Source organism: Catharus ustulatus, chromosome 9 (genome assembly GCF_009819885.2).
Source record: "Catharus ustulatus isolate bCatUst1 chromosome 9, bCatUst1.pri.v2, whole genome shotgun sequence".
NCBI lineage: Eukaryota > Metazoa > Chordata > Aves > Passeriformes > Turdidae > Catharus > Catharus ustulatus.
This window is the reverse complement of record NC_046229.1, coordinates 10,505,618-10,531,354: the sequence shown is the minus strand read 5'-3', so window position 1 is coordinate 10,531,354 and position 25,737 is coordinate 10,505,618. Positions and strand designations below refer to the sequence as shown.

Genomic DNA, 25,737 nt, shown 5'->3' with positions numbered 1-25,737 from the left:
TACTGCTTGTATGAGAAAATCCAGCACTTTGATAAAAATTAACAAAAGAAACAAACCAAACACACCCATGTAAAAGCCTCTAGTACATGCTCAGTAACAGAGACAAAAGGTCAGAAGAGACATGCTTATTTCATTGCACTGACTGTTGGAGAAGGAAGACAGCAAATAAAAATATTAAGCCTGCATTAAAGCCCTCCTTAATGGTTTAGGCACTATGCTAGATTAAAAATCTACACTTGCATCTTGATTCTAGACAGAAGTAAAGGTATTTAATCTATCATTTCTGTAACATATTATACACAACACATACAGCCTCTCTTCTGCTGCCTTGTACATTGCATTTCTAAAATACTCCTTTTTGAGAACCACATTACACAAAGAAAGGCAAAAGCAATTTTCTTTCCTGCTAAAGCACTGTTCAGTACAGAACAAAGGATGTTAAAAGACAAAATCTATCCTTCTGGTTATTGTAACAAAGTCCATCACAAGCAATTTTACAAATAGAAAGGTTTGAAAGGATAAAGCTCCACACAAAAAAAAGATCCCTGGTATTGTGTTCGCAGGGTGATAGATTTGTCTCAAAGGGAATGAAATAAAATTCTCCTTGAAAGGAGTTCATGGAATATGCACACAGTGTGCTTATTTGTGAGCCTGCACACACAAGAGGGTGGATTTAATCAATGAGTCAATCTGCCTGCATGCTCACAGCCAAACACACAGCAATACCTCCAAGTGCTCCCACGAGAACACTTAAGACATGAGCTAAGACTTTCTGTGTACAGAATGTTTTAAATTAAGTCCCCAAGGTACAGATCAAATAAAGAAATACTTTTTTATGCAAACAATAGTGATATTAAAGACTGAAATTCTACCTCAAAATTGAAGATACACTAATTTAAGAGACAGCACAAGAGATGGAGACTCAGTGGTAGCTCACCACTTCATCTGTATGAGAAAAACACATCTGTAAGATATTACCAAAAAAAAAAAAAAAAAAGAAAAAGCTATCAGGCCTCTCAGGCTGTAGCCTGAAGGCTCCCAAGCTCAAGACACAAGGATGGAGATTTCTTGAGTCCTTTCCAGACCTATTTTCTTACTTTGATTTGGATAAAAACTCATGACTACAGCAGCACACTAGAATTCACAAAAGTAACAAAATGAATACCTACAAGCATACACCAGATCTTTCATAACCATGGTACTTGATCTAACCCAACCCTTGAACAGCACTTGACTTTAAATAGAACACAAGCTAATAAGGAAGTGGAGAAATGCTCCAAACCCCTGTTTTTCCTAACCCCAGCAATTGCAGTCTTGCCATGTATCAGCTAACCTGTATTAAAGTGCCTATAGTAAATATCACATGGTACAAACCCCCAACCTCAGCTCACTTTTCCACACCTCCTCTCACCATCTGTCTGAGGGAAGATGTGATAAAACCAGCATATCCCACATCAAAGCAGGAAAAAATCAGAGCTAGAAAATAATTTTAATTCTCCATGTTTAACTTGCATGCAGAGAGAAAGGAGATGAGTTTGATGGCAGAAACAGAAAAAATATTCTTGAACACTGTTCATCTGCTTCTGCCCTGTCCACTCCCAAAATGTCCCCAGTGTGGACCCTGGGGAAAAAAACAGCAAACAAAAAAGATAAGTAGCTCTTATACATAGTTTGTTATAAACACCAGACAGTGACTGAACAAAAAGTTACTACATTGTAGTTAACACCTACTCTGCCTCTAGAATCACATCTGCTAGCTGAAATAGGAAACAAGAAGGGAGACAAAAAAACTCCCAAATCCCCTATTTTTTACCATCATGTCTGTATAGCTGCAAGAGCTGGATTCTTCTATTCTAAAATATCCTTAACAGACTGAAAAAGAAGTTTTTTTTTTGCCAAAATAAATCCACTAATAGAAGGCAGTCTCTCATTTCCTTCATGGAAAATACATTAGAAACTTACATATACACATATATTTGACCACTGGAATCTTTATGATCCTACCATGGGGATGGTAGACTTACTGGGGACTTGGTAAGTGAAAACTAAGCTCTTCACTTACATCTCTTCCAATCAAGATAGATTTATATAGCTGGCCAAGAGCAGAATTTGAATGCAGAAATACTGAAATAAGTGTGGAGATTTAAAGTTAGCCTTTCACTCCATGGTGAATAAAGCCTGTTGCTTTTAAAGCCTGAATGCCCAGATCAGGACTTTACCAAGTAAAACAAACTCACGAAGAGAACCTTGACCCAACTCCACCTCCTCAGGATGTACAGTAAGGTAAAAACACAGACGAGCCTTCAGGTAATCTCTACTGAGCTAGGGAATGGAAGCAAGTCAGCAAATACTGAAACACTCCAGAAGAGTGACCAGAGTCTGGATAAAAACCTCCAAAGTCATGTATAACTCTGAGAAGGAGCTAATATGCACAGCATAGAAGCAAAAGTAGTTTCAAATAGTCAGCAATATTTATTAGTCACATCAGTGCAATCAACAGCAAAAATATCAAAATCTTCATAATAACATCTTGAAGTTAATTGAGGGCACATTGGAATTGACAGCTTGTAAAAAGTTGCTATATATTGTAGAGCATTGGCAAAAGGATGGGGTTTTTTTAATTACCCAAAGGATAATGATGATGCTGGGCTACCTGCACTTTGAGGAAGAACTTCTCTTTTCCATAGCACTTAACAATACAAACTACAGAAGATTTCTCAGACAAAAACACTGATTCAATAACAAATTTGAGGTATTACATCAGGATGTTCAAAAACACAACCACACTCCCAGCTTAAGGAAGGTTTTAGTGTACTAAAATAAATGCCTCACTGCTGAATGACACTCACTTTCTAAAACATTAACCTGCTATCCATCCCACACATGTTGAAATGGTTTGAAAGCAGATTTTGGAGGCTGTAAAGCCAATACTTATCTAGTTTCATAATTTTAAATTTTGATAGCAGAGTACCTTGCAGCCCTCACCCACTTCAATTAACCACTGCACAATATGATCTCAACATTTCAGCCTAAGAACCCATTACTATCCATACTGGCTAGCAACAGGAAGGAAAAAAAAAAAACTTGTTTACAGTGGAAGGTAACAGTAGGTAGTCCCAGAAGTCAGAGGAGATGAAGCTCACAGATACATTATGTAAAAATCAGAGGACACCTTCAAGGCATGTGGAGGAGATCCAGTGCCTAATCAATAGAGAAGTAAACCTGATGCTAGGGACAAAACACCTTCCTCAGTAACACAGAAGAACTTCAAAGGAAAGAAATTAAATTAAGAAAATATTTAATAGCAACTGAGATAGGTCATAGCCCCTGGAAAAGTTATATATTAGAACTTCTTTGAAGAGGATATTCCCTTTAAATACCAATAAAAGCTTGAAATTTCTAAAAATTATCCCAGAAAATGTTTCAGTGGGAACACATTGCTGTAGAACGTTTTCCTAAAAATCCTCTCAGCAATACAACTCCAGCTGTTCTTATCTGACAGCACAATGTCGGCAAACAAGCAACACAACCTCTCATCACTTTAAACACAAATTACTATTAATTACTATTTTTCATGTGTTTCTAAAGTGGGAAACAGGTTGTTTCACAAGACTAGTAGAAGCACCAATGATTTATACATGCATGAAACCTAAATAGAGAGGCTTGAATGTCTGGGTTTGTATACAGGTATACACAGAAACATAGGTAACATTTAAGAGGGGCAAAAATCTTCTCCCAGCAAAGAAACTGGAAACACTGCAGTAAAATGTAAACAAAAACTTAGGTGACACATCATTAACACACAAAACCATCAAGTTCTCCTACACAGAAAAGTAGTAGTTTTTACTGTGTATTAAAATTCAATTAAAAACAACTAAAGCTAAACACTCTCTTCTCATTTGCATTTCCTGTAGAAATAACTCCACTCTCTGTAGCCAGGGGACTTACCTAACAGATAAGAAAAAGACAGTATTTTTTTAAAAGAGAGCCTACTTTTTTTGAAGAAGCCTCAAATCAAGTAATTCATAAATGCAGTTTATTCTTCTAAACAAACTGTGCAAAGATAGACCATTTCTTTTCAAGTAATTTACTTCTGATGTATTCACTAATAACTGCTTACTTGAGCACAAAAAGATTTCTCTCTCAATCCTGGGTAATAACTGGAAGAACAAATGAAATTCCTTTTCTGCTTCATGCATAAATCAATACATTATTGTTCTTCCTCCAGGACCATCTGTGTAACACTGCTGACTCCAAATTATTCATAGGCTCTAAGGCTAGAGGGGACCAAAAATAATCTCTCTTACTTCACAAGACACCTAAATTTCAGCAATTACTCAGGACTGAGCACAATAATTTTTGTTTTCAGCAACACCTCTGTAATTCCATTCAAGAGGAGGCAGAGTCACATTTAGGTACAACTCAATGCTTTTGGCCTGTCAATATATCCTTTTCCTACTTTCCCTCATCCCAACCCAAATTAAATTCTTGATTTTGAACAGACCTTAGAGCTAGATTTTTTTTTTAAATAAGATTTCAACCACACAAAATTGATAAAGAAACTGATGAAGTGTGTACTGAGTTGATGATTCTGACAATGTCAATCTTACTTTGGAAAGTTACTCTTTCCACAAACCTTACTTAAAAAAAAGAGCTTTATCAGTCCCCAGTGTCATATGATGCTTATCAAAGGATTCAGAAAAAAGGAAATGAAGGAAAAGATATGTGGGATAAATAAGACAATGATCCTGAAATCTAAACAAGCAGATAGATGATACATTTTAAATTTAAAAAAAAAAGAACAACAACAAAAACAGAAGGAGAAGTTGCTTGGAAAGCACCTCACCTTGGAGCAGAGAAAACAGACTAGGAATTGTATTTAGGGATTACTTGAATAAATATATTATGATAAAACCAACACAGTTTACTATGAGGAAGAAATATTTAAGTTCACAGGTTTTTGAGGCTTTAAGAAAAAGAATAATAGAAAACAGACATGAATTAATGGAATGCTCCTTACAGATATTTCAAGTGCTTCTGACATGTGTCCTCATAAATACTGAAGCAAACACATAGGATAATATTGTTACAAATCAGTTGATGAAAACTGAGATAGGATTTCAAGGATCAGAAAAACTGCTTATAAAGGATTTTAGGAATCAGTATTATGTCTGTACTATGTAACAGAATAGCAAAGAAAAGGAAATTAGGTAACAGAGTTCACTGTGTCTCCAAAACTTTCCAAAAAGAGTTGAGGTCAGAAATGGATCCCAGGTGTGCAACAGCAGCTTAGGAGAACTGGTCATTTGGTGCACTGTCATCACATCTTTAAATTTCACAATGTTGTAGCTTCAGCCAATTATGTTAATTGCCTGTCCCATCACCATAGAAGAGAAACCAAGACTAAAATGGTTCAAGAAATAACAAGATACACATTGGAAAAATTTGGATTTGCATGCAGTAATCTAATGCAAAACAAGAGCTACCCTTTTCCTTCCAGGAGCATATAAATTAGATTAGTTCAACTCTAGCTTTTCTTCAGTCCTCCTTATCCCATCTTGCAATACTGCATTAAGAAAATCCTAAAAAGTAAGAAGTAGACCTAAGAATAAGAAACAGCTATGGCTGTTTGCATTCTTTAGTTTTAAGACTAGTAACCATAAGTCAGTTGAATAGTGTTAAATTTGAAACAACTTAAATTCACAAAAAGAAGCCAAATTTCACTCTTCATACTGATTCATCAGAAATTTAAAATGTGAGCACCTGTTTTTCTCTAACATAAATTACTCATTACTAACAAATTCCAGATACCAAAATCATGTCCATGTTTGGGTTTTTTTCTCTTACGTCTTTTCTTCTTTCTCCCATTCATCTATAAAATTAGGAATTAATCTTAACACATTCATGATAGATAAACCCACAATTAAAAAATAACTAAACAAAATTTGAGAAGAGGAGGGGCCTACTAAAGACAACCTCTGTATGATGCAGAAAAAAGCTAGTGTACCTTAAGATGTTCGGATGTGAGAGTCTATTCATAAGTTGAACCTCTTTCAGCATGTTTGCTCTGTTGCTGTTCAGTGTGTTCATCTTCAAAGCCATTACCTGGTCTGAAGTTCTGTGCCTTACCTATTGGACAGAAGCAAAAAATGGTAAGGATATGAAATGAAAGACTGGAGAATCAGTTATTGTTGTAGTGCAGTGTAGAGATCCTTCATGACAAAAGTGATCCATACGCCAATTTCTGCAGACTTTGTCACAGTGCTGACTTTGTATAAGCACACTATGCAAATGTGAAATGGCACTTTGCTCTTCTCTTGCAACTCATGATGACAGAAAGCTTGAGAAGCTGAAAAACACTCAACTATCAGCTCCTTAGTACAAGTGAAGGAAGTAATCTCTTTGTCCACAGAGAAAAAGTTTCCCACTCCAAGACCGATGAAACTTATCTTTATTCCACGCATATCCTTTTTTCCCCCTGCAGTGGTTGCTGTCATTGTTCACAGAATGCATTATATGACGACCTGCTGCTTACAGTTACAGGGCAGATTTTGGAGGTACTCTGTGTTTACTTCTGAAAATAGATGATGATCCAGCTTCCACATCCAAGGGACTGAAAGCATTCCTGCCAACGCCTGCTGCAAAGCAGAGAGGTTCCTGCACAGGGGACCACCTCATCCAGGGTGCCACTAGTGGCTGTAGATGTCAGCAGGAAAGATTTCTCTGGCAACTGCACAGCACCAGCACCTCATTCAGAGTGACTTTTCCTGGTCACAAATGCAGGACCATGGACATTTTTAACTTGGTACTCAAACTAGCCCATCTGTCAAGTGCTGTGTAGAAGTGTGCTACTATTCCAGTAGTGTAAGGCCTGCCAATCCTTTGAATTTCCTTGCAGTTGGGTATTCCCACACACATACTGGTAGTATTCATGGAAATTATGCTCCTATTTTGTTTCTATATCAGTACCTGCAGCTCATAAATAGAAAACATGTATTTCTCAAAACACTGCATTACCCTCATGGCAAATTTATTCATGTTTATGGAGATTAGCTTAGGAAGGTCTGTGTTCCAGGAATTTAAGACTCATCAGCTTTCTAATTTAAAACTGAAATCAACATTATGACTTAGGTACATTCAAACTACCTACACTTTAAGCAACAGCATCCTGTCTACTTTCATTCCAGAAGACTGTTCATCTTTTCCAGTAAGAGGCTCCTTTAGTTCTGATATGTTAATTACAGAAAGAATAACTGAACCCATGATAAGCAGAAGAAAATAGGGTATGAGTTTTGAAAGTAAGGCTCTCTGGTAGCTCAGAGGTAGCAAGTGATACCTATTTCCAAGTTTTATTTGCACACCATTATCCACAAGAACAAGGGGCATATTCCAGCTAAACATTCTCATCCAGACACAAAGTCCATGAATTTAGCACAGGGATACACAGGGAGGAAAGGGTGTCATGTTGCTGGTATGTGTCTGGTTTAACACTTCTAAGTTGTCTCTTCCCGTCCTAGTTTCAAGTATAAGGTAGCACTGGAAACACCACAGGTAATGTGGCAAACAGCATGGAAGCACTGGGTAGAAAAATGGCCCTCAGATCTTTTCCTCCTGCTTCCCCCACTCATGTACATGAGCTCCTCAAATGCCTCACCTACAGTCACCCAGTAATCCCAGTGCAAGAAGGATCAGGGAAAGGGGGTGGAGGAGAATATAGAAACCAAGAGCAAGTTCACAAGCATGGGACTCCTCCTCTCTGTGGTAATATTGGTTTTAAAATAAAACTGGTCAAACTACAGCTTTAGTGCATTCATTACAACAAGATAATCTAGAATCATTCTCAACACAACCTGTCCTGCCTGTTTGCCATGCTTATTGGTTTTAAGCAGGATGATTGCATGTTAAGTTGATGAGGTTTATTGTTACTTGCCAGGTTTCTTATGTCAGTTGTGTACTTTAATTTTTAATTTCACCCAGACAATTTGAATGAACAAACTAAGTTGGATAGGTCAATGTCTACATAGAGACTTGTAAAACATATTTTAGTTATACCTTAGTTTTACTAGGAGTAATGCCTTGGGTGAGGGGAAAAAATTAAAATGCTTTCATAGACTTAGAAATCTTCAACAGTATAAATTCAAATAAAGAAAAAAGGACTATGCTTTGAACTTATGCACAACAGCAGCTAAATAAACACATTTCCCCTGAGATGAAGGTTAGGAATCTTGGGTGTTGTGGTGAAGTAATTTAGGGTTTTCAGGGAACAGGAAAGGATTTGAAGCAACTTAATCCTACAGTCAGAGATGCTCTCAACAGAGCTTTCTCAGAAATGAGCTTCCACCAATATCAAAGCTTCAAGGTCTGCCAAAAGGGAATGAATTCAGGTAGAAGGTGGTCAGGAACTCAGATGGAATGTGGTCTTAAACAGTATTTGCCTTCTCATTAAATGTGCCAGCTACCTCTTAATTTCTTGCCCATTTCTATAATTCACTTAGTTTCAAGTCAAAATTTCCTACTCTTTTGCCTCAACTCTGAGGAATTTATCATAGGACCTTTTTCCTTGTTCAGACTGCTTTTCTTAAGCTAAGGAAACCTCAGAAAAGAAGGTGGGTAACTTTTTGGGTCACAGCGTCCTGAATGTTTCCTGGATATTCAGGTCTGATACATAACAAGAAGTGATCCACAACTGCTTCTCAGAGGTCTGACTGTCCACAGCACTAACTGCACATCCAGAGAAAACTGAGCTGCTTTTGCAAAGACAAAACTTCTCATACTCTGCTTAAGGTGATCCTGAAGTCTTTCCAGTCTTGACAGACTGAACAAGGTTTAGCGGCAAGGTCAGTTGGTTTTTCTTTTGTTTTATAAAATCACTTTTCCCATGGTTGGAAATTTCTCGAGTTCCTTACACAGAGAGCAGCATATTCTGTCTAATTACCTGGTCTCTAAATAGTACCCAACATTGCACTATGCTTTGCTTCATTTAAAGGGACACAGTAAGGTAACACCAGCAATCTTATTGGAAGTTCTGTGTATTGTTCTGATGTTGGACGATGTATTCCTCCAAGATCTGACAGAACAGTAAAATTCCTTATCAAACCAAAGGAGAGATGGGGGAAAAGGGAACTCTTCCTCTCTTGATAGTTATCCTTTAAGCAAGAAGGAAGAAACAGAACTGGAGGTGAGAGGGCATCTGTCTCAACAGGACAATATTTAAGATTATGAATAAAAGCAAGTATCAATTTATAAATTATGGAGCACAGTGCTAATCACTTGGAGTATACCCAAGACCATGTAATATACCTACACCATGTTCTCTCCTGTGAGGTAAAACTGGCAAATAGCATTTCTATGGCAAGAAAAAATTGACAAGGAACTGACAGGTTCTGTCTTTAAGGTCTCAACCTCTGAATCATCAACATGGAAGGAGCTGTCAGCTCCGCCCTCCATGCCCACTTACCCATCAGTCATACCTCAGACAAAATTTGTGTCTATCCTGGCAGGCCTTACCAAAGCACTGCAAAACCATTTAGTTTTAATCCTTCTTCATTCAGGCCAGTTCTGTGCCATAAAAACATGGAAGTGATGTTTCAACCACCTGACTCCAGAAGGAAAATGAGTAAATATTTTGGCAATACTGCTGATCCAATTTAACATTTGTTTACAAGGCAGTTTGCCTCAGGCATATGCCTGTATACTCAACATAAACAAGGATTCACTCATGCAATTCAAACCTCTCACTGATGAAACTTTGCAGATTGCTGTGAAGTTTCCAAAGCTGTTGACATTATTATTAATTAGGGTCCCTTGCATATCAGACCAAATAACCTTTCAGCAATGTCTGGATCATGGTGTCTTTGCTTAGAAACATTTTGACAATCTTACAGCTGCTTTGCACACACTTCCAGCTTCTCAGTCTGCTTACCTATGTGTGTGACTCCATCTCCAAGGTCACAGTAACCAGATATTGCCTCCCTGTTTTATTGCTGACAGGCAGTTAAACTGCCCTTTGCACTCTGATTCTCCTACGACCAAAGTACTTTGGACTTTCACCTGGCTATTGTTACCTGTATGATTCTGCTCACATCACACTATGTTCTGAACCTTATCCCTTTCTTTGGAAGAAAGTGGGAAGTAGAGGAAGTCATGGGTGCAGGTAAAGAAATTGTGATGCATTTAAAAATCTCATAATAGTAATTAAGCAGGGCTCACATTCCAGAGAAGTAGTCACTATATAAAGTTCATGAGGATTATCATGCAAAAATTGGTGGGTTTAATGTTCAGCTTGCTGCTTAGCTGTAAAGTTCTTTATTATTAAAAAATTTAATATAATTTAGATTATTATTTATCTATTACGTCATATACGTCTGTCATGGTTTCTGAAAACCCAAACATTTATATTACCTCCACTTTCTGCTGGACTGAAGGAGAGGTATTTTTAATGAATAGCTGAAATCTAGCCTGATTTCATCTTTCACAAGCCTTTTTGATCTGTATTCACTGTACCTTTCCACGTGGCCCTGGAATAAACATCTGAAGAACATTTCCTAACACTGATATTGTAAATCTGCCAACACAACATTCAGCTGTGCTCCTAGTTTTCCACTGCATTTTCATTACTTTCCAAATCATCATTATATAGCTGGAAGTATTTCGTCACAGTTCTCTTCCAAAACTTCATTTAGCTGTTTTCCAGTTTTTCCCTACCTTCCCCTCTTCTGGCATCCAGCCTCACTGCTTAAATACATTTACAGATCTTTACTTACACAGCCTACTCCATAAAATCATGTTGCTGCTCTAGCACACACACCAATTTTTTGGTTTTTTTTACACACCTTGGTCTTCATCTGGCCATTTCACCTTCACCCCTGCTGCCATGTATCCAAAGCACCATTTTAAAAGCAGTCTCCTCTATTTGACCTTCCCTGAGTTTGCTTCTCTGTCTTCATTTGATTTATGTATTTTCTTTTTGATGACAAGAGATGAAGACATTCCCTTAGCTACCATTCTAGGCCATTTCCATGAACTGTGTGACACTGTTTAATTTTGATTGACTGAGTTAACAGTAAAGTTTGTGAGGCACAGGAGATGATAGAAATAATCACTGTTAAAGAGAAAAGTCTTCATCATAACAGTGCCTACCAAATGACAGGAAAAAAAGTCTTTCACAAGGAAGCAGACCAGCAATTTGGCTCTGATACAAAACTTCTCTCAAAAACAGACTACTTCCTTGCTGTGACAGCAGAAGAAATCTTTTTAAAAAATTAGGGTCAGCTGTATTTTATCAGACTCACAGTCGAACCACCAAGTCATCGCACTTACAGGGACATAGACTCATTCCTCGAGGACGAATGTGATAGAAGAATGTCTTAACTCTATGGCTGATTAAAAAAAGCTCCCTTCAGCAAAGAAGATAAACCTGTTCTTCAGCTCAGATCACAGTGCTTGCAAGTCTAACCTAAATTGCTTTTCTTAACATTAAAATGTACCCACTGTCAGATACACGTATTCATAGTAGTGATGCCTCTATCAAGTCAAAAATTTCATTTCACTAGGAAAACTTGCAATGACAAATAGAAGCTGAAAGAAGTCCAGATAATACTAAGCTGCTATGTTGACACCAGAGAGTCAGATGGGTTGTGGCTGTTTTCAGAGTAGCAATACAGAATGTCACTATACTACAACTTCTTGCAGCAAGAGAGAGACCTGCCAAATGTAACAAAACTTTGCCAAACAAAACTAGGCAGCATGTGTTACAAGAGCTTTAGCACAGGTCCAGAAGATCTACAGAAACTAGGCACAAAATAAATCCCAAAACCTTTCAAAAACCTGGCAGTTGTGATTCTACTAATTTCTAATACTAAAAAGAGTTGAGAGAAATACACAGAGAAAGCTGGAGATTTCACCATTTTCCCTTTAGTACAAAAGCTCAGTATTAGCCAAACAAAGGTCCTAATTCGATAACTTTAGTAATTTCTAGCACTACCAATTCGGCAAAGAAATAAGTTCAATTACTAGAGAATATTCCACACCTACAGTCAAACAAATTCCCCAATTTTTTCCCAAACTAAGGTGAATTTCTAATTAGTAAGACAGCAGTACCATTGATACTTTGTAAATCCACTTGTGTGCCAAAAACCCTCAATTTTTCTTTTGTATTTTGTTTTTATTCATTGCCTACTGTAATGTAGAACCAGGGCCCAAAATAGAGCACCCTTTTATTTTAAACAAACCATTTATTGATAGGAATCTGTGCACATATCCCTGCCATTAACTTGATCTCAATCAAGCCATAAAGGCAAAAAGAGACTACAGTCTTATTTTGAGAGAAAGCACAAATTCATCAGAGGACTATTGTTCCACAGTTTGAGATGAGAAATAAACAGGCACAGCCCAGGGAGGTGAAGCTGACTGATTTTGTAACCAGTTCAGCAGAATATACCCATATAAACTTTCCTCTGCAATCCAGGACATGGAACATGGACACTGAGTGAGCACTGTTTAACCACAACCTCAGTAAACAGCTCAGCCATGTACTTTATACCTGAGCAGTATCACAGTCAGGAAAGAAAAAGAAATAATGAGTTTGAAGCTCAAAACTGAGAGTTTATTCCTAATTTTCAGTGTTAGCTATCCTCAGCTCACTGAGCAGCCCTGAGCATGCTACTTCCTTTCTTTTGTTACCTTTCTGCTATAAAAAATTGAGGTGATATTATCTACCTGTCAGAAGACTGAAAGACTGATATCTGCAAGTGACTGCTGTAACATCCAAGGATAATACATAATCAGATATTGTATCTGTGTTGCTATTTTCCCATTTAATTTTTAATACTTATAGTTAAATATTTCCCATGTTACTGTGGGTTCATCCTGTATGAAAGATGATGATATTTACATAATCTGCAGATGTTTTTGAAGAAAAACAATGCTTTGGACTGAGTTTTCCTGATTTTTTAAAATAGGGTTTTACAGAAATTGTATCTAACTTTTCCAATATATGAACAGCTTGGCACTGAGCACACAGTCCCTCCACCACACCAATAATCTCATCACTGGTATTCAAACACATTTGTGGGGTTTCTTCTCAAAACTGTGTGGGAACCTTGACAGAAAGTTTGGGGCAGAAACAATTTCCTTAGACTTCCTTTATAAATCTTTCAAATAAACATACCATGTATGAGTACAGAAGTCTGTCTCACTTTTCAGAACATCCCACTGACATACAACTATTGCTGTTATAATCACAGTACTTAGAACTTGATCACAACCACAAATAAAAATAGAGCAGGCAGCAGGAAGAAGCCACATTTTGCTTACTTGAAGACACTTCAGCTTTTATAAGTTGATACAGTCAATAACTTTCAGGTTACAGCCAAAACGAAAAATTCTAAGTAATTTCTTGTTATTTAACTCTTCATGAAACTGCTGTACTTGAGAATTAGATAGCTAATTAAATATGCCATGCAATTTCTTATGTCTCATCATGGCCTGTAAATGTTAGGAAGCACAAGAATTGGATTTGTAGGACTTAACTGCAAGCAGTTCATGTGAAAGTCACAAAGCAACACCAGTGAGTCGGTGTTAGACACGCTGTCAGCTCGGGATTAGTTAACAAAGCAACGCTGTCTCGGGATCCATCACTCCAGCGGATGTTTCAGAGCTCTGTCCTCTCCTCAACCCCTAATGCCACCAGACCATCAGAGGGCCCCGCCTTGCAGAGATGCTGCCAGCACAACGGGCCCTGCAGCCACCCCAGAGCACTCCCAGGCTGTGGTAGGGAGCACCAACAGCTGTGGCCACACAGGAAGCACAAGGACAGGCAAAAGGGCTCCTACAGTTTGGATGTGGCCTCAGCATCCATTGGGAAGAAGTTCTGGATCACTTGCATACAGAACACCAACAACTGCAGCAGAAAAGATTAAAGAAGCCCTGTCATACAGGCTTTCTGTAATCACCTCCAATGGCTGTTAAGGAGCTGTGGAGAAGCATTCCCTATGGATCTGAGACCGCAGGCATCTCTTTTTCGTTAGTGCCATCAATAGTAATTTAAAGTTCTCATTTTTACATTTCATATTAGGCAGTAACACATAGGCATTTGTGTGTATTAACATCACAGACACTCCCCAGGCACAGGCAGTGAAATCCATCACTGATATATATTTAACTTTCCCCTGCTGCCAATACCAGTAAATAAGAATCCTGAGAGGTGCCTCAGAGGTGTCTCACAAGGGTTTTAAGCGATGCACTCTTGTTCTTTAGGCACAGTCATGTTAATACTGGACAAATGCCAGCACAGTTATTTGAAGAACAGTAAATCAGCACCTGTCTCTCAGTATCAGCTATGAATGAGCTTACACAAATGTGCATGTTTGCCAGCTGGCAAAACACAGAAAATCCCAGAGCTGCCAACCCAGTACATCTCCATCCAGAACAGAAAACCAAACAGATCTCATTTAACCGTGCTTGAAAAATTATTATGGAAAACAAGACAAAAAGCATACAAACATTTCAGTGCCAAGGGAATCTTGCCACCTGTTTTGCCCTGGGAAAACTGCACAATGATACTCAGATTGGCACTTTTCCTACAGAAGAAAATCAAAGGCCCAAAGGACTTTGAACTACAGCAGTCACTGTACTAAACACAAAATCCAAACGAGGGTAATCTCCTATTGCAAGGTACTTGTTACAGTATCAGTGTCTTACTGTTGACAGAATTTGTGAGAGTTCTCTCTATTTGTGAGAACAATGACTTACCTTCAACATTCCATGTATCAGCTCCTCAGCAAGGCTGAGAGAGCCCAAGTTTGCAAACAGGTGAAAAACATTTCAAAATGGACAATTTTACATTAAATTATGTTCCTTTTTTGTTTGGGGTTTTTTTTTTTTGACTGAGTATTGTTTAACATCAATGATTTTTATTCTGGCTTTTAAGTCAAACAAATTGTTCATTTTCAAGGTAATTCTATCTTATTTTCTAAATATTTTTTTCTTCAACAAAGAAGTTGTCTGACCCAGCCAGAGAAAGTGAAACAGTGTAAGAACTGTTTAACTCTGTTTTAATTTGTGTTACTCACTAGCGTTCTAAACTTTACTGTAGTGATGCCAAACAGGACTGTAGGAAGAAGCACTATGGAAGCACAGTTTTGAAAATTTTCTTAAAATATTTCAACACCACTACAAAAGATGAGGCTTTCATTAAATCTGCTGTCTGGTTCTCCTTTAATCCCAGTGTTTCCTCAGCCGATGTTTTAAGATTATTATAATGTGCATATCTTAAGACTTCTACCCAGAAGATAAATTAATAAAAACCAGAATTTGCTTCAGATAGCAAATATGAATTAGCCCTCCATTCTACCTTGCATTTCAAAGCATTTTCAATTCTACTAAAAGTGTTCTATCTACTAAGAGTGTTCTATACTTTACATATATGCAAATGCCATTAAAATTCAGAATTCCTAAGTGGGGAGGAAGTGAGTATTTTGCCCTGATGGTGCAATCCATAAAGACTAACAACACAGATGAGGTTTTTAATTCCTGTATTAATAATCCGTTGGAGTAGAGCCTATTTATTACTACTTCTTCCTGTAGCCTGTGGCCTATAAAAGCATTTGCTAATTAAGTGACAAGGACTAGGATGACAGCAGCTTGGCACCTCAATAGCAAAAAAAAAAAAAAACACATTAGCAAGGGGAAGACAACTGTCTGGTTAAGTGGTTACCATACAAATCATCTCAGCAGTTGGAAGAAGGACTTCAAAGGACAGATACTTCACACATCAGTGTGACAAAAATCAAACTTAACAAGAGTTCTACTTTGACTGAGAAAGCACCAGCATCCTTAGCATTTATGCCTCAGTTCCACAATGGTGCTTCTTCCTACTCCTGACAAGAACCAAAATAGAAAGAAACAGATTAAAATCACCTCTCTGATACAACTCCAGAGTCTGAAGTAAAGTTTGAGTTATTTCAGCCTCCTTGGCTAGATTACATAATACAGTGACTGTATTCCCAAACAATTAGTAGTTTGCTTTGGCATTGTAACTTCACAGGAGAGACCTTTAGCCTAGAATACTTCACTTCTGTCACCTTGAGCAAGGTGAGATTCCTTCACTAGCCAAAAGGAAAAGACTTTCAGTTTAAAGTTCAATCTTATAAAATATTAGGCCAAAAGGTATACATGGACAAGAAGAGCTGCTGTCTGTTTTTCTAAGTGGAATCATATCACACAAGGAGGGCAGGGACAAGAACAATGGCTCTACACCTGAGCGAGGCAAGACAGGCCCTGGTCAAATGGGTGTCACTCTTCAGCCACAAAGCATATTCCCCATACCTAAAAGATCAAATATTCTATCTGCTGAACCAATGTAGGATAATCCACTATCTCATTCCCTACTCCTTTCCCACCCTAAGAAGATGGCTTCTGCCACTATTTGCCATAAGCAGACCTTGAAGTATCTCATCTCACCTGTTACAGCTACAGCAGTTTCAAGAGGAAAAAAACCTATACGCCAGTTTAAAAAAAAAAATCCTATTGTCTAGACCATGAGTTTCCAAAATTGGTGGTAATATACTGCTGGAAACTGTAACATCCTCAAAAACCACTAAATTTAATCAAGAACATTCTAAAAATATATATTAAATAAGATGGCTACAAATATCACAAATAAAGCAACAGGAGAGAAAATTTTTGGTTGGTAAAGCAAGCACAATTCTTATTATAGCTTTTAGCCATTGGGCTTTACCATGCCTTTCTCATTACACTGAAAAGCACCTTCAAGTAACTACTTCCTTAGTGTTTCTCTATGCACTGTAATAACCATTTTTATACAGCAAACACATTAAGACTGAAGTCATCCACTGAATCACTTCTCCATTTATTAAATCCATTTTATTGTTTCTTTGTCCTCGTGTTAACAAAGTTAGTAACTTGTGTTCTCCAACTTCAGAAAAGTCAAATATCCAATGTTGAAAAAGTATTTAAAGCCTACAACTTGAGAATTTCCTAGAAATACTTAATAGAACAACTAAAATAAAGAATCTTTTAAGCCTTTTAAACTTGATCTTTAAGTATCAATTAGTACCACAAATATGCTACTGTGTGATCTCACCTCTAATGTTTTACAAAGTTTTTGAAAAACACATGTTCAGACACTTAAGTGCAGGCCTCTGATCAGCCTGCTAATTCCAGAGGCAAGTAAGATCCTTTTCCAGTACAAACTTTCCACTAAATGTTGAAAACAACACAAGACAAAGTGAGAAAACTTTGAAATTGAAGCCAATAAGGACAAAGAAAAAGCACAAGAAAGATTTGAGATTTCCAGTGAAATTTTACTTCATCAATGCTGCTCTCAAAATATTTTTAATCTGCATGTCAGAAAATCTATGTGTTATGCAAAAAGACGTTTTTGTTGTGTCTCAAATTTCTAAACTGACAGTGTTACTATTTTGTTCCTTAAGACAAAGTGGCAATCATTCTAGATAGAGAAGGTGCAAAGAAGGCATTTAGCAATGAGAGAAAGCAATTCTTCCAGATGCTTTCTCAATTCCTCAATAAATTTGTACCATCCCTTTTCCAGGAGCTTCTGCCCTTCCAGCTCAACCAGGTGAAGGGACTAACCATGCACATCACCTTCACAGGAAGTCAGAGCAGCCTGATCTACTGCTGGAGGCTTTTCAGGCCTCGGTGGTTATGCTGCAACCACTCCTCTCTTGCTCAACAAAATTGATTCTTCAGAGGTATTAACTCCTGGGTACCTCCCACTGCAGCCATCTCTACTATCAGCTTTAAAGAACAGGTTAAGGAGTTGTGCACACACAATGACAAAGCTGCTCTTGCCATGCTACAAAAAGATTAAGGGCAAGACCACAAGAAGCCTTTTCCCACTCTATGCTTTTTGACTCCACAAATCTATAAAGCAAAGAAAAACAAAGCTTTAAAGTGAGGGAGGAAGGCCTAAACAGCAATAAAAATGCCAAACCTTGATGTTAAGCAAAACCTGCAGAAAGCAATTATGCCTACTGGGGAAGAATTAGTTTCCAGGAAAAAAAATACTGTGATTATCTGCAGCACTAATGCCATGAGAACAACTCTTGTTACTAACTTGTAAGTCTAAGGACATGATACACACAGAGCATTAACCAAGTTATGGTTCCAGCAACTCTAAATCTCATGTACAACAGTTACCATACAGGAAAACACCTACACACAATTAGCCTTCCCATCTTCCTCTACACAAGCATTCTGCCTAATTAAGACTTTATGGTGATTAATGTCACCTTGAAGAATGCAACGTTGGCCTGAAGTCTGGGGAAAAGCAATGAAATTGTTCATAAGCAAAAGCTAGAGATGCACTGAGTAAAATTCATCTTAATTTGGTATTAACAAAAAAAAAACCTTCTTCCTGTTGCCAGTGTTTATGTTTAGAGTTTTGAAATAATAATCAAAAGGTTATGATAGAATTAAGAAAAGTTTGCCTCCAGTTGAAATACCCATTCTTGTTGATTTATGCTGACAATTAACCACTTCCTACTCAAAAGAATTCAGCAGAGAAGGCACTGGTTTGACAGCCTTGAAGACTGACATCCCATTTATGCAGCAAAGAAGCATGCACAGAGGAGAGCAAGAACTTGCTTGTAAAGCCCTGAGAGAGTGCTGAGGCCCCATCCTGCAGGTGGGAGCTCCATACCAATTCTGCTCCTGGCCATCCTGCAAAGACCAGCAATAATGCCCAGACTCACATTTAGATTTAAAACACTTTGACAGTTCAAATATTGCAGTGCCTGTTTATCTGATAAAACCCAAGTTAATATTTCAGTCCAGTGAAGGGTTGTCTGCAATCTCTGAGACACTGTTTCCAACACCTTATGCAGTGGGATTTTCCTGAGTGTGGGCTGAAAACCAAGTACAGGTCCCTTGCCTTTTTTCCTGCACCTTTTCCATGTCCTTTTTGTAGTCATATTCTCCTTTTAATATGAATTTTCTTGCATACTCATTTTTATAACTACTCAAATATCTGCTTCCCTCCTTCCACACACTCACAGACATGTTACTCTTCTGACTAAATGCCACAGGAAAATTGAACTCTGTCAGTAATGAGTTGCTAGTAGAGTCAATAAGCAAATAGGAAGGACCAGCTGTAGAAACAACTCAAACTGGGAGGTTCTATCTATAAAAGGATCATTTAAAAATAATAAATTATAGCCTGGATACACCAAAGGAGGCTGTGGAATCTTTTATAATCAAAGTTTAAAGCACAAGCCAAAAGTAGCTGCCAGGAACAGAGCAGAAATACTTATGCCTGGCTTAGCAAAGGATCCTGCAGTAATTCTCATAACATCCCTGCCTAGATTTACATTCATTTTCAGTTTAGACAATAAGATTGATCATAGCTTTAATCTATCTGAGCAAAAATCAACACAGCCAAATGAAAACCTTGATTGCAAACAAGGATTGAAGGCTACAGAACAGGAGGTCCACACTTATTAAACATAAGGTACTAACGTGCCATGATAACAACAAGTGATGTGCATTGTAAGAGTGTGACACAAAGCTGAAGGATGGCTTTTACATGCTTTTGTTGAGAAAACTAGGACATGGTATTGTCTTTGAGATCATTAATTCAGAACTGAATTTTAAAAAACAGCAAGGAAGGTATACCTGTGCTAATAAATGCTGTGGTGTTAACAAATGCTTTAGACAAAGTTCCAGTTACTGGTGAAATTCAGAGACCTTAGGTGATGTGGCAGTGTTGCAGATGACCCAGTAACTCTTCCAAGTCTTAACTGTTTGACAAGTTCATAATGCCTTTATTTTTAGACAGAGTTCAACTGTGAGACATAACAGGCTAAGTATAACAAGATACAGATACCAAGACAGATACTCCTTTTTGGTCAAGGGACCTCTCAATTTTTGGGTCTGAAATCTAATGAGTTAATCCTTCACTTACTCTACTGTTCAGTTCCTACTCTGCACTGTTATTCCAGTTAGCAAGTCCTGTCAAACCTAGGTCAGAGGCAACAGAAGAAAGCGACATTAAACATTTCTGCACTAGACTCCTCAAGGCCTGCAAAATTACAGGAAACACAGAGAGAAATGTTAATCCAAATGGTAATGAAGTCAAAGTACAAAAAAAAACCCCAAACTTCCGATCGAGTCACTTTGGGAAAGCCAGATCAGTAATATCTCAAACTTCCCACAGTCTAGAGCAAGATGTTCCAGAGATCAAGCCCACCACCATGACAAAGTGCCCATGAGACACAATATCATAAATGAAACACTGTCTAGTGTCACATATGATTTGTATGTTTAGAGGTAACAGAACTACCAGTTTTATCCTAAGCACATTACAAGTACCTGATAAAAAGAATAACAAAAGTTATTCTTCACAGTACCTTGAGCACAGCTCCAGCCTCATTTCTACTTTCACATTAGACAGTTGGATGCTGCTTATCTTTAAACACCCTGAAGACATTAAATAAATACTAGAAACAGGATCCCAGCCTCAGGTACAAGGTACGTATTTGGACAGGCACACCTTTCCTGATCAGTCAGCACTTTCAAACGTCACAGAACATTAATTTGACCACACAAATAAAGACTAACAACTAATTAATGAATTGAGGACCATCACTACAGGGTATTTAAACAGGAGGCTTCACAGTATAAGCACATACAGCACAAATATCCCGAGAATACTGATCCTTTTCCACCCACCACCCATCATGTTAAGACATCCAAAAGAACAATGTCCTCTCTTCCTATTTATACTTGGCCTTGTGCAATTCTATATTGGATCAACGACTCCTGTTTTCATGTATACACAAATAATAAACTGCAAAAACTCCACTTTAAACACTGCAATGTCACAAGTATTTCCAGTGTCTCTCAAACATTCATCTACAGAATACAGAGACAAAAAGAACACCTGAAGGAAATTCACAGCAACTTGAATATTAAGTACTGGCCTTGAACCTGAAGGTAAATGTGAATAGAAGATCATCCTGGATTTTAGTCTGACTGCTGCTCCAAAACACACATTTTATAATTAATAGCAACTATTTCCTAATACAATAGTTAATTTCAGTATAATGCTTGGATTCCCCCACAGTTCCTTACAGCTTCATCAGTTGGTTTTCCCAACTAGCAGTTTAAGGGTTTGGGATCATTTGTTCATTTATACAGTCTCTGCCCAGCTCGATGTGAAAAGCAAATCCCAGGGTGCTGCACTTGCCATTGAAATTTAGAACAAGCACTAGTCAGTCAGCTGCTTCAAACTAGATTGCTGATATTTTGACAAAGTTCAGCTTTTCTAAACTAGTTTCTGTAACATCTAGTATTCAGGTGAATATGAATTTGAAGTGTTATAGTGATGACTAACAAAATCAAAACACTAGTTTAGTACTCTGTTCTAAATAAACCACAGATTTTAATTTGTTTATGAATTAAGGCGCACTAGACATGTTAAAAGATCATTCATAGCATATATGACCATGAACACACACATCTGAGCTGTAACATACTCTTATTCACAAGTTAAGAGAAGGCAACTTCTATCCACCACAACAACTTTTATATTTTTAAAAGAAGTTTCCACAGAAAAGGGTGAAGGGGAAGAAATCACTGAAAAAAAAAATTGTCAGCTACACTGCAAAACAAAAATCCCAAACCCTTAAAACAGTCCAAGCATTCTTTGCTAAATCACTTGAGTGAACCCAATGTATGATACAAAACAGCAGACAAATACATTACTGAAAAAGCTCTGGAGACATGGTGGGTTTTGAGACACCTTTGATGATTTAAAGGGACGGCTTCATTGCTCTTGTAAAATTACTTGCACAGTAAGTTTAGAACTATCCTGGATTTTTCTCAACTTCAATCATTTAGTTGTGAGCCTGCAGATCAGACTGAAATTTAACTGTGTCAAGCCACGAGGTTCTCCTTACTGGAAGCACATCAGGGTTCTCACATGAAATCTGATAATCAGCACAGTAGGATTAATTACAGAGGTGGTCAGGCTGATAAAGCAGCAGAACAGACACCTGCTTAAATGAGTTTGGAACTGCATCTGTGATAAAGCTGTAATGCATTCTCACCCCTTCACACCAGAAGGGCAGAGTTCTGGTCGAAACTGATGCAAAAGAAACGAGTTTATCACTCAGTGTCTGCCTGCAGGGGGACTGTGGCTGTTTCTGTGAAAACAAACACCAGATACTCACACTACCACCCCACTGCTCCCACAGTAATGCCACCAACTCTATCCAACACCTTGGGATGTCCAGTTTAGCTCACTGCAAGGGAGACTAGCAGGGGAAGGTTTTTAAAGAATTAGAGGACTTGTTTATGCACGTACAAATAAACTGGGTATCAGGGATTTCTCTCAATCAACAAATTCTCAAATTAAACAATTACTATGAATGCTGGAAATTCATCTTTACTTTTAGCTACCTTTCCCCTTCCACCTGAATTTTGAAATTCTCACAAGTAAATCAAGGTCTGTTATTTCCTAGTTATTTAGACATGACCCAAGTCCATTGGTACCTTAATACATGGCACAGCAGTCTCACCATGGAAGCTGTAAATGTGAATTCCAGTAACATACAGAACTTTAAAACATTTAATGTTAGAAAATGTCTCCACACAAAACTAGCTGCTACAAAATGCATTACAGAAAGTTTTCTAAATAGGGAAATAAGACAAAAACCAACCAAACAAACCCTTGTTTTCAACTGTTACAAAAGCTGGCTTTATAAAGAAATGTACTACACCAAATTTCCTACACAGCCCAAATAAAGTTCTTCATGTCTACCCATCTGAAAGAAGTAAAAACTTGTATTAGAGAAAACTAAAATTTCATATATCTAGGTAAACAGAAAAACTTCTGTTGAGTGACTTGCCTTTACACAAGAGGAGGTATCTACATTAAGATCTCAATGTCTTTGGGTATTAAAGCAATATAAAAATTTCCATTTTCTAATGCAGGTATCTATTTATAGCAATAAAACTGGATAAAAGGATTTTTGGTTAACTTCAAGGAACAAATCACATGAATTGTCATGGAAAGGACATAATATACTGTAACAGTTTTCTGGCATTTCACTGAAACGGAAACAGTAAGGGTAACCTCATGTAAAGTCAGGAACTAGAATAAGGAAACAAATTATTTTTTCAATGCCTGAAAGACAACTCAATATCCTATTTCTCTACAATAAACATCACCAGAACAGTCAGAGCAGCAGAAACACTACCAGCACTATAAAACTGTGTTTGACAAGTTGCTTTAAAAGGTCTTTTCCATGTCCCACACTAATAGCAGAGAGCCACTGACAACATCAGATTTTCTCATTTGTATTATTTACTTCAAACCAAACTCTGATTACTGGAGTTAGAAGTGTGGCATAAGCAGCAGTTAATTGTTTTGAAATTTCAGTGCAATAAAACCTGTGGTTCCAAATACAGCAACCATGTATGGAACTCCTTAACATATGGTCTACGTGTTGTGAGGCAAAGACTACCAAAGAAATGTGTATCATCCCACAAAACCAATCAACCAGCTAAATTAAAGACACTTACACTTACATATGGGAGAACCAATAGCCATCAGTGTTTAACACTACATGAATGCAAAAATTCACAGCAGAGGTCAAAAAGTAAACCAATTATTTTTAGCTTTTCCTCTTTCTCCAAAAAAGCTCTGCAACTCAAATTATAAGTGACAGAAAACCAACTGGAAGAATGATAGAAGAAACATTTGGAGCCTGAAAGTTCTTCATCACTCACTCATCTTGAGTGAAGCAAATACAAGGACTATCATTTGACTTCAGTGAAAAGTACTTTGACAGTCTTGTACTTTCCCATCAAACATGAAGCAATCAACATGGATAGGAAAAAACTAAACACACACCTTGAACACCTCAGAGAAGAAACCAGAGCCAATTTTCTCACATGTGAAGTCATCAAGACGAGTAAGTCTGGAAAAGGCACTTATGAGGGCTCTGTATGAAGAGGTACAAACTCTTCCTAGCTGGGATGCAGTCCCTTCTCCAGTGCCACCATCAAAGTCTTCAGCGCGCTCCAAGCGTGGTGGAAATCCTGCTATTGAGTTCCGCTTACTTCGGTCCATTTTGAAAACTGTTTTATTTCACTACGGGAGGACTTCTCACATCTTCGGTAATTTGCTGTCTTCTCTACTCTTGGTGGATCCTAAAATACAAGAAATTGAGATTACCATTATTGTGAATATAGCTAGCAAGTTTGAGAAGATTCCAACAAAGCTTATGCCAGTTTAAGAGAGTAAGAAAAGAACGAAGATATCCAAGCAGGGGCACAAAAACCAAAGAAATAAAACAAACCACCCCACAATACCAACAGCAAAGACAGCAACCTAATGAACTTTTCCTTCAGAGAGAAAGCTATTCTGAGAAAAACAGGCTTGGAATTCAAAATTTAACTGGTAACAAACAATTTTCATTTCCTTTCCCCCCAACCCTTTCTTTTTTTACTTAAATTCTGGTTGCTACAGCAAACAACCAAGCAGGAGGAAACCCACAAAATGTAATATCTTATTCTACTTCAGTTGCAGTTGGGTGACCAATCTACTGCTACAGCAAGAAACAATTTCACTTTCGGAAGTGAACGAGGGATCTCCAACTATTAAAAAAAAATAGATCAATTTTCAATTGACAAAAGGAAAGTCATTCACTTGAAGCATCAAAACCTTGTTTTCAAAGCTTCCGTTTATGAGTGTTCCAAGACCAATTCTTTACCTGATAGGAACACAAGGTTATATCCACTGAACATCTAGCCCCCAAATTTATAAAAACACTAACAATCCTGCTACAAAAACAAAGTATTCTTATAACAATCTGCCAGACAAATTTTCCTCAACAAGATTTTTTTTCTAAGCTATATTAATTTCAGTTCAACTGAAAACAGGAAACAAGCTACATTTGCCAAGTAGGAGAAAAGAAGGAAAAAAACAGAGGGGGACCAAGAATTTTTTCTCTTTTTAAGAGGATGATGAAGTAATTAGGATGACTCTGGAGCCCATCAAATTCAGCTTGGACTAGCAAACTTGACAGGTAGTCTAATTTTTTTTTCTTTAAACCTTAGACTTAGGAGGTTATTTATCTATTCCAAACTTCACTGTTCATTTACAGCAATTTGCTGAGCACCTACAAAGCCTGAACAAAGTGAACAGTCACAGAGAGGAAACTTTTTTTCCCCCCAAGGGTAAACAAAAAGCTAGAAGGAGGGGAAGGAAACAATAAAATAATTTTTTAAAAAGGTGGGCAAAATAACCACAGGGCAGGCAATTACACTTCTATTTACAAAGATGTACAGAACCTGAACAATACACTATATTTGAAAAGCATCTCAAAAACAGAGGCATGCCAGCTGTCCCCTGTAAACACAGCAGTGCTGCTATAGCCATGTTTTGCATGCACTGTATCTTTCAGAGATGCTCTGTGCCAACACATCAGGCAAACACAGAGTCCTTCCCTGCTTTCAGAAATAAGCTCTGCTGAACTGTCTGGAATTAATTTGAGGTTGTCGGCTCCAAATAAGAAGAGTGTTTATTTCAAACATCTTAACACCTCTCTAAATGGATGTCAGTGGTATAAGGGAGTCTTACCAAGGCATGATTATGAAAATTTAATCTCTATCAAATCCCACATCATGGTTTTCCTACAGAATTTTGTATGCAGACCCCTACATGCCTGATCTTACTGCACTTTTCAGATG

The 25,737-nt window shown here is 37.6% G+C and overlaps 1 protein-coding gene across 1 annotated transcript in view; it reads right to left on the bottom strand.

Moving 5' to 3' along the window:
• TESK2 (testis associated actin remodelling kinase 2) overlaps positions 1–25,737 on the bottom strand; it is a 78,352-nt gene that overhangs the window by 46,510 nt on the left and 6,105 nt on the right. Inside the window, exons 2-3 of the mRNA XM_033067640.1 lie at positions 23,897–24,195; positions 6,008–6,129 (exon numbers count right to left, since the gene is read on the bottom strand). Of these exons, the coding sequence (XP_032923531.1) occupies positions 6,008–6,129; positions 23,897–24,115 (341 nt within the window). The 5' untranslated portion in view covers positions 24,116–24,195. The remainder of the gene's footprint in view (positions 1–6,007; positions 6,130–23,896; positions 24,196–25,737) is intronic.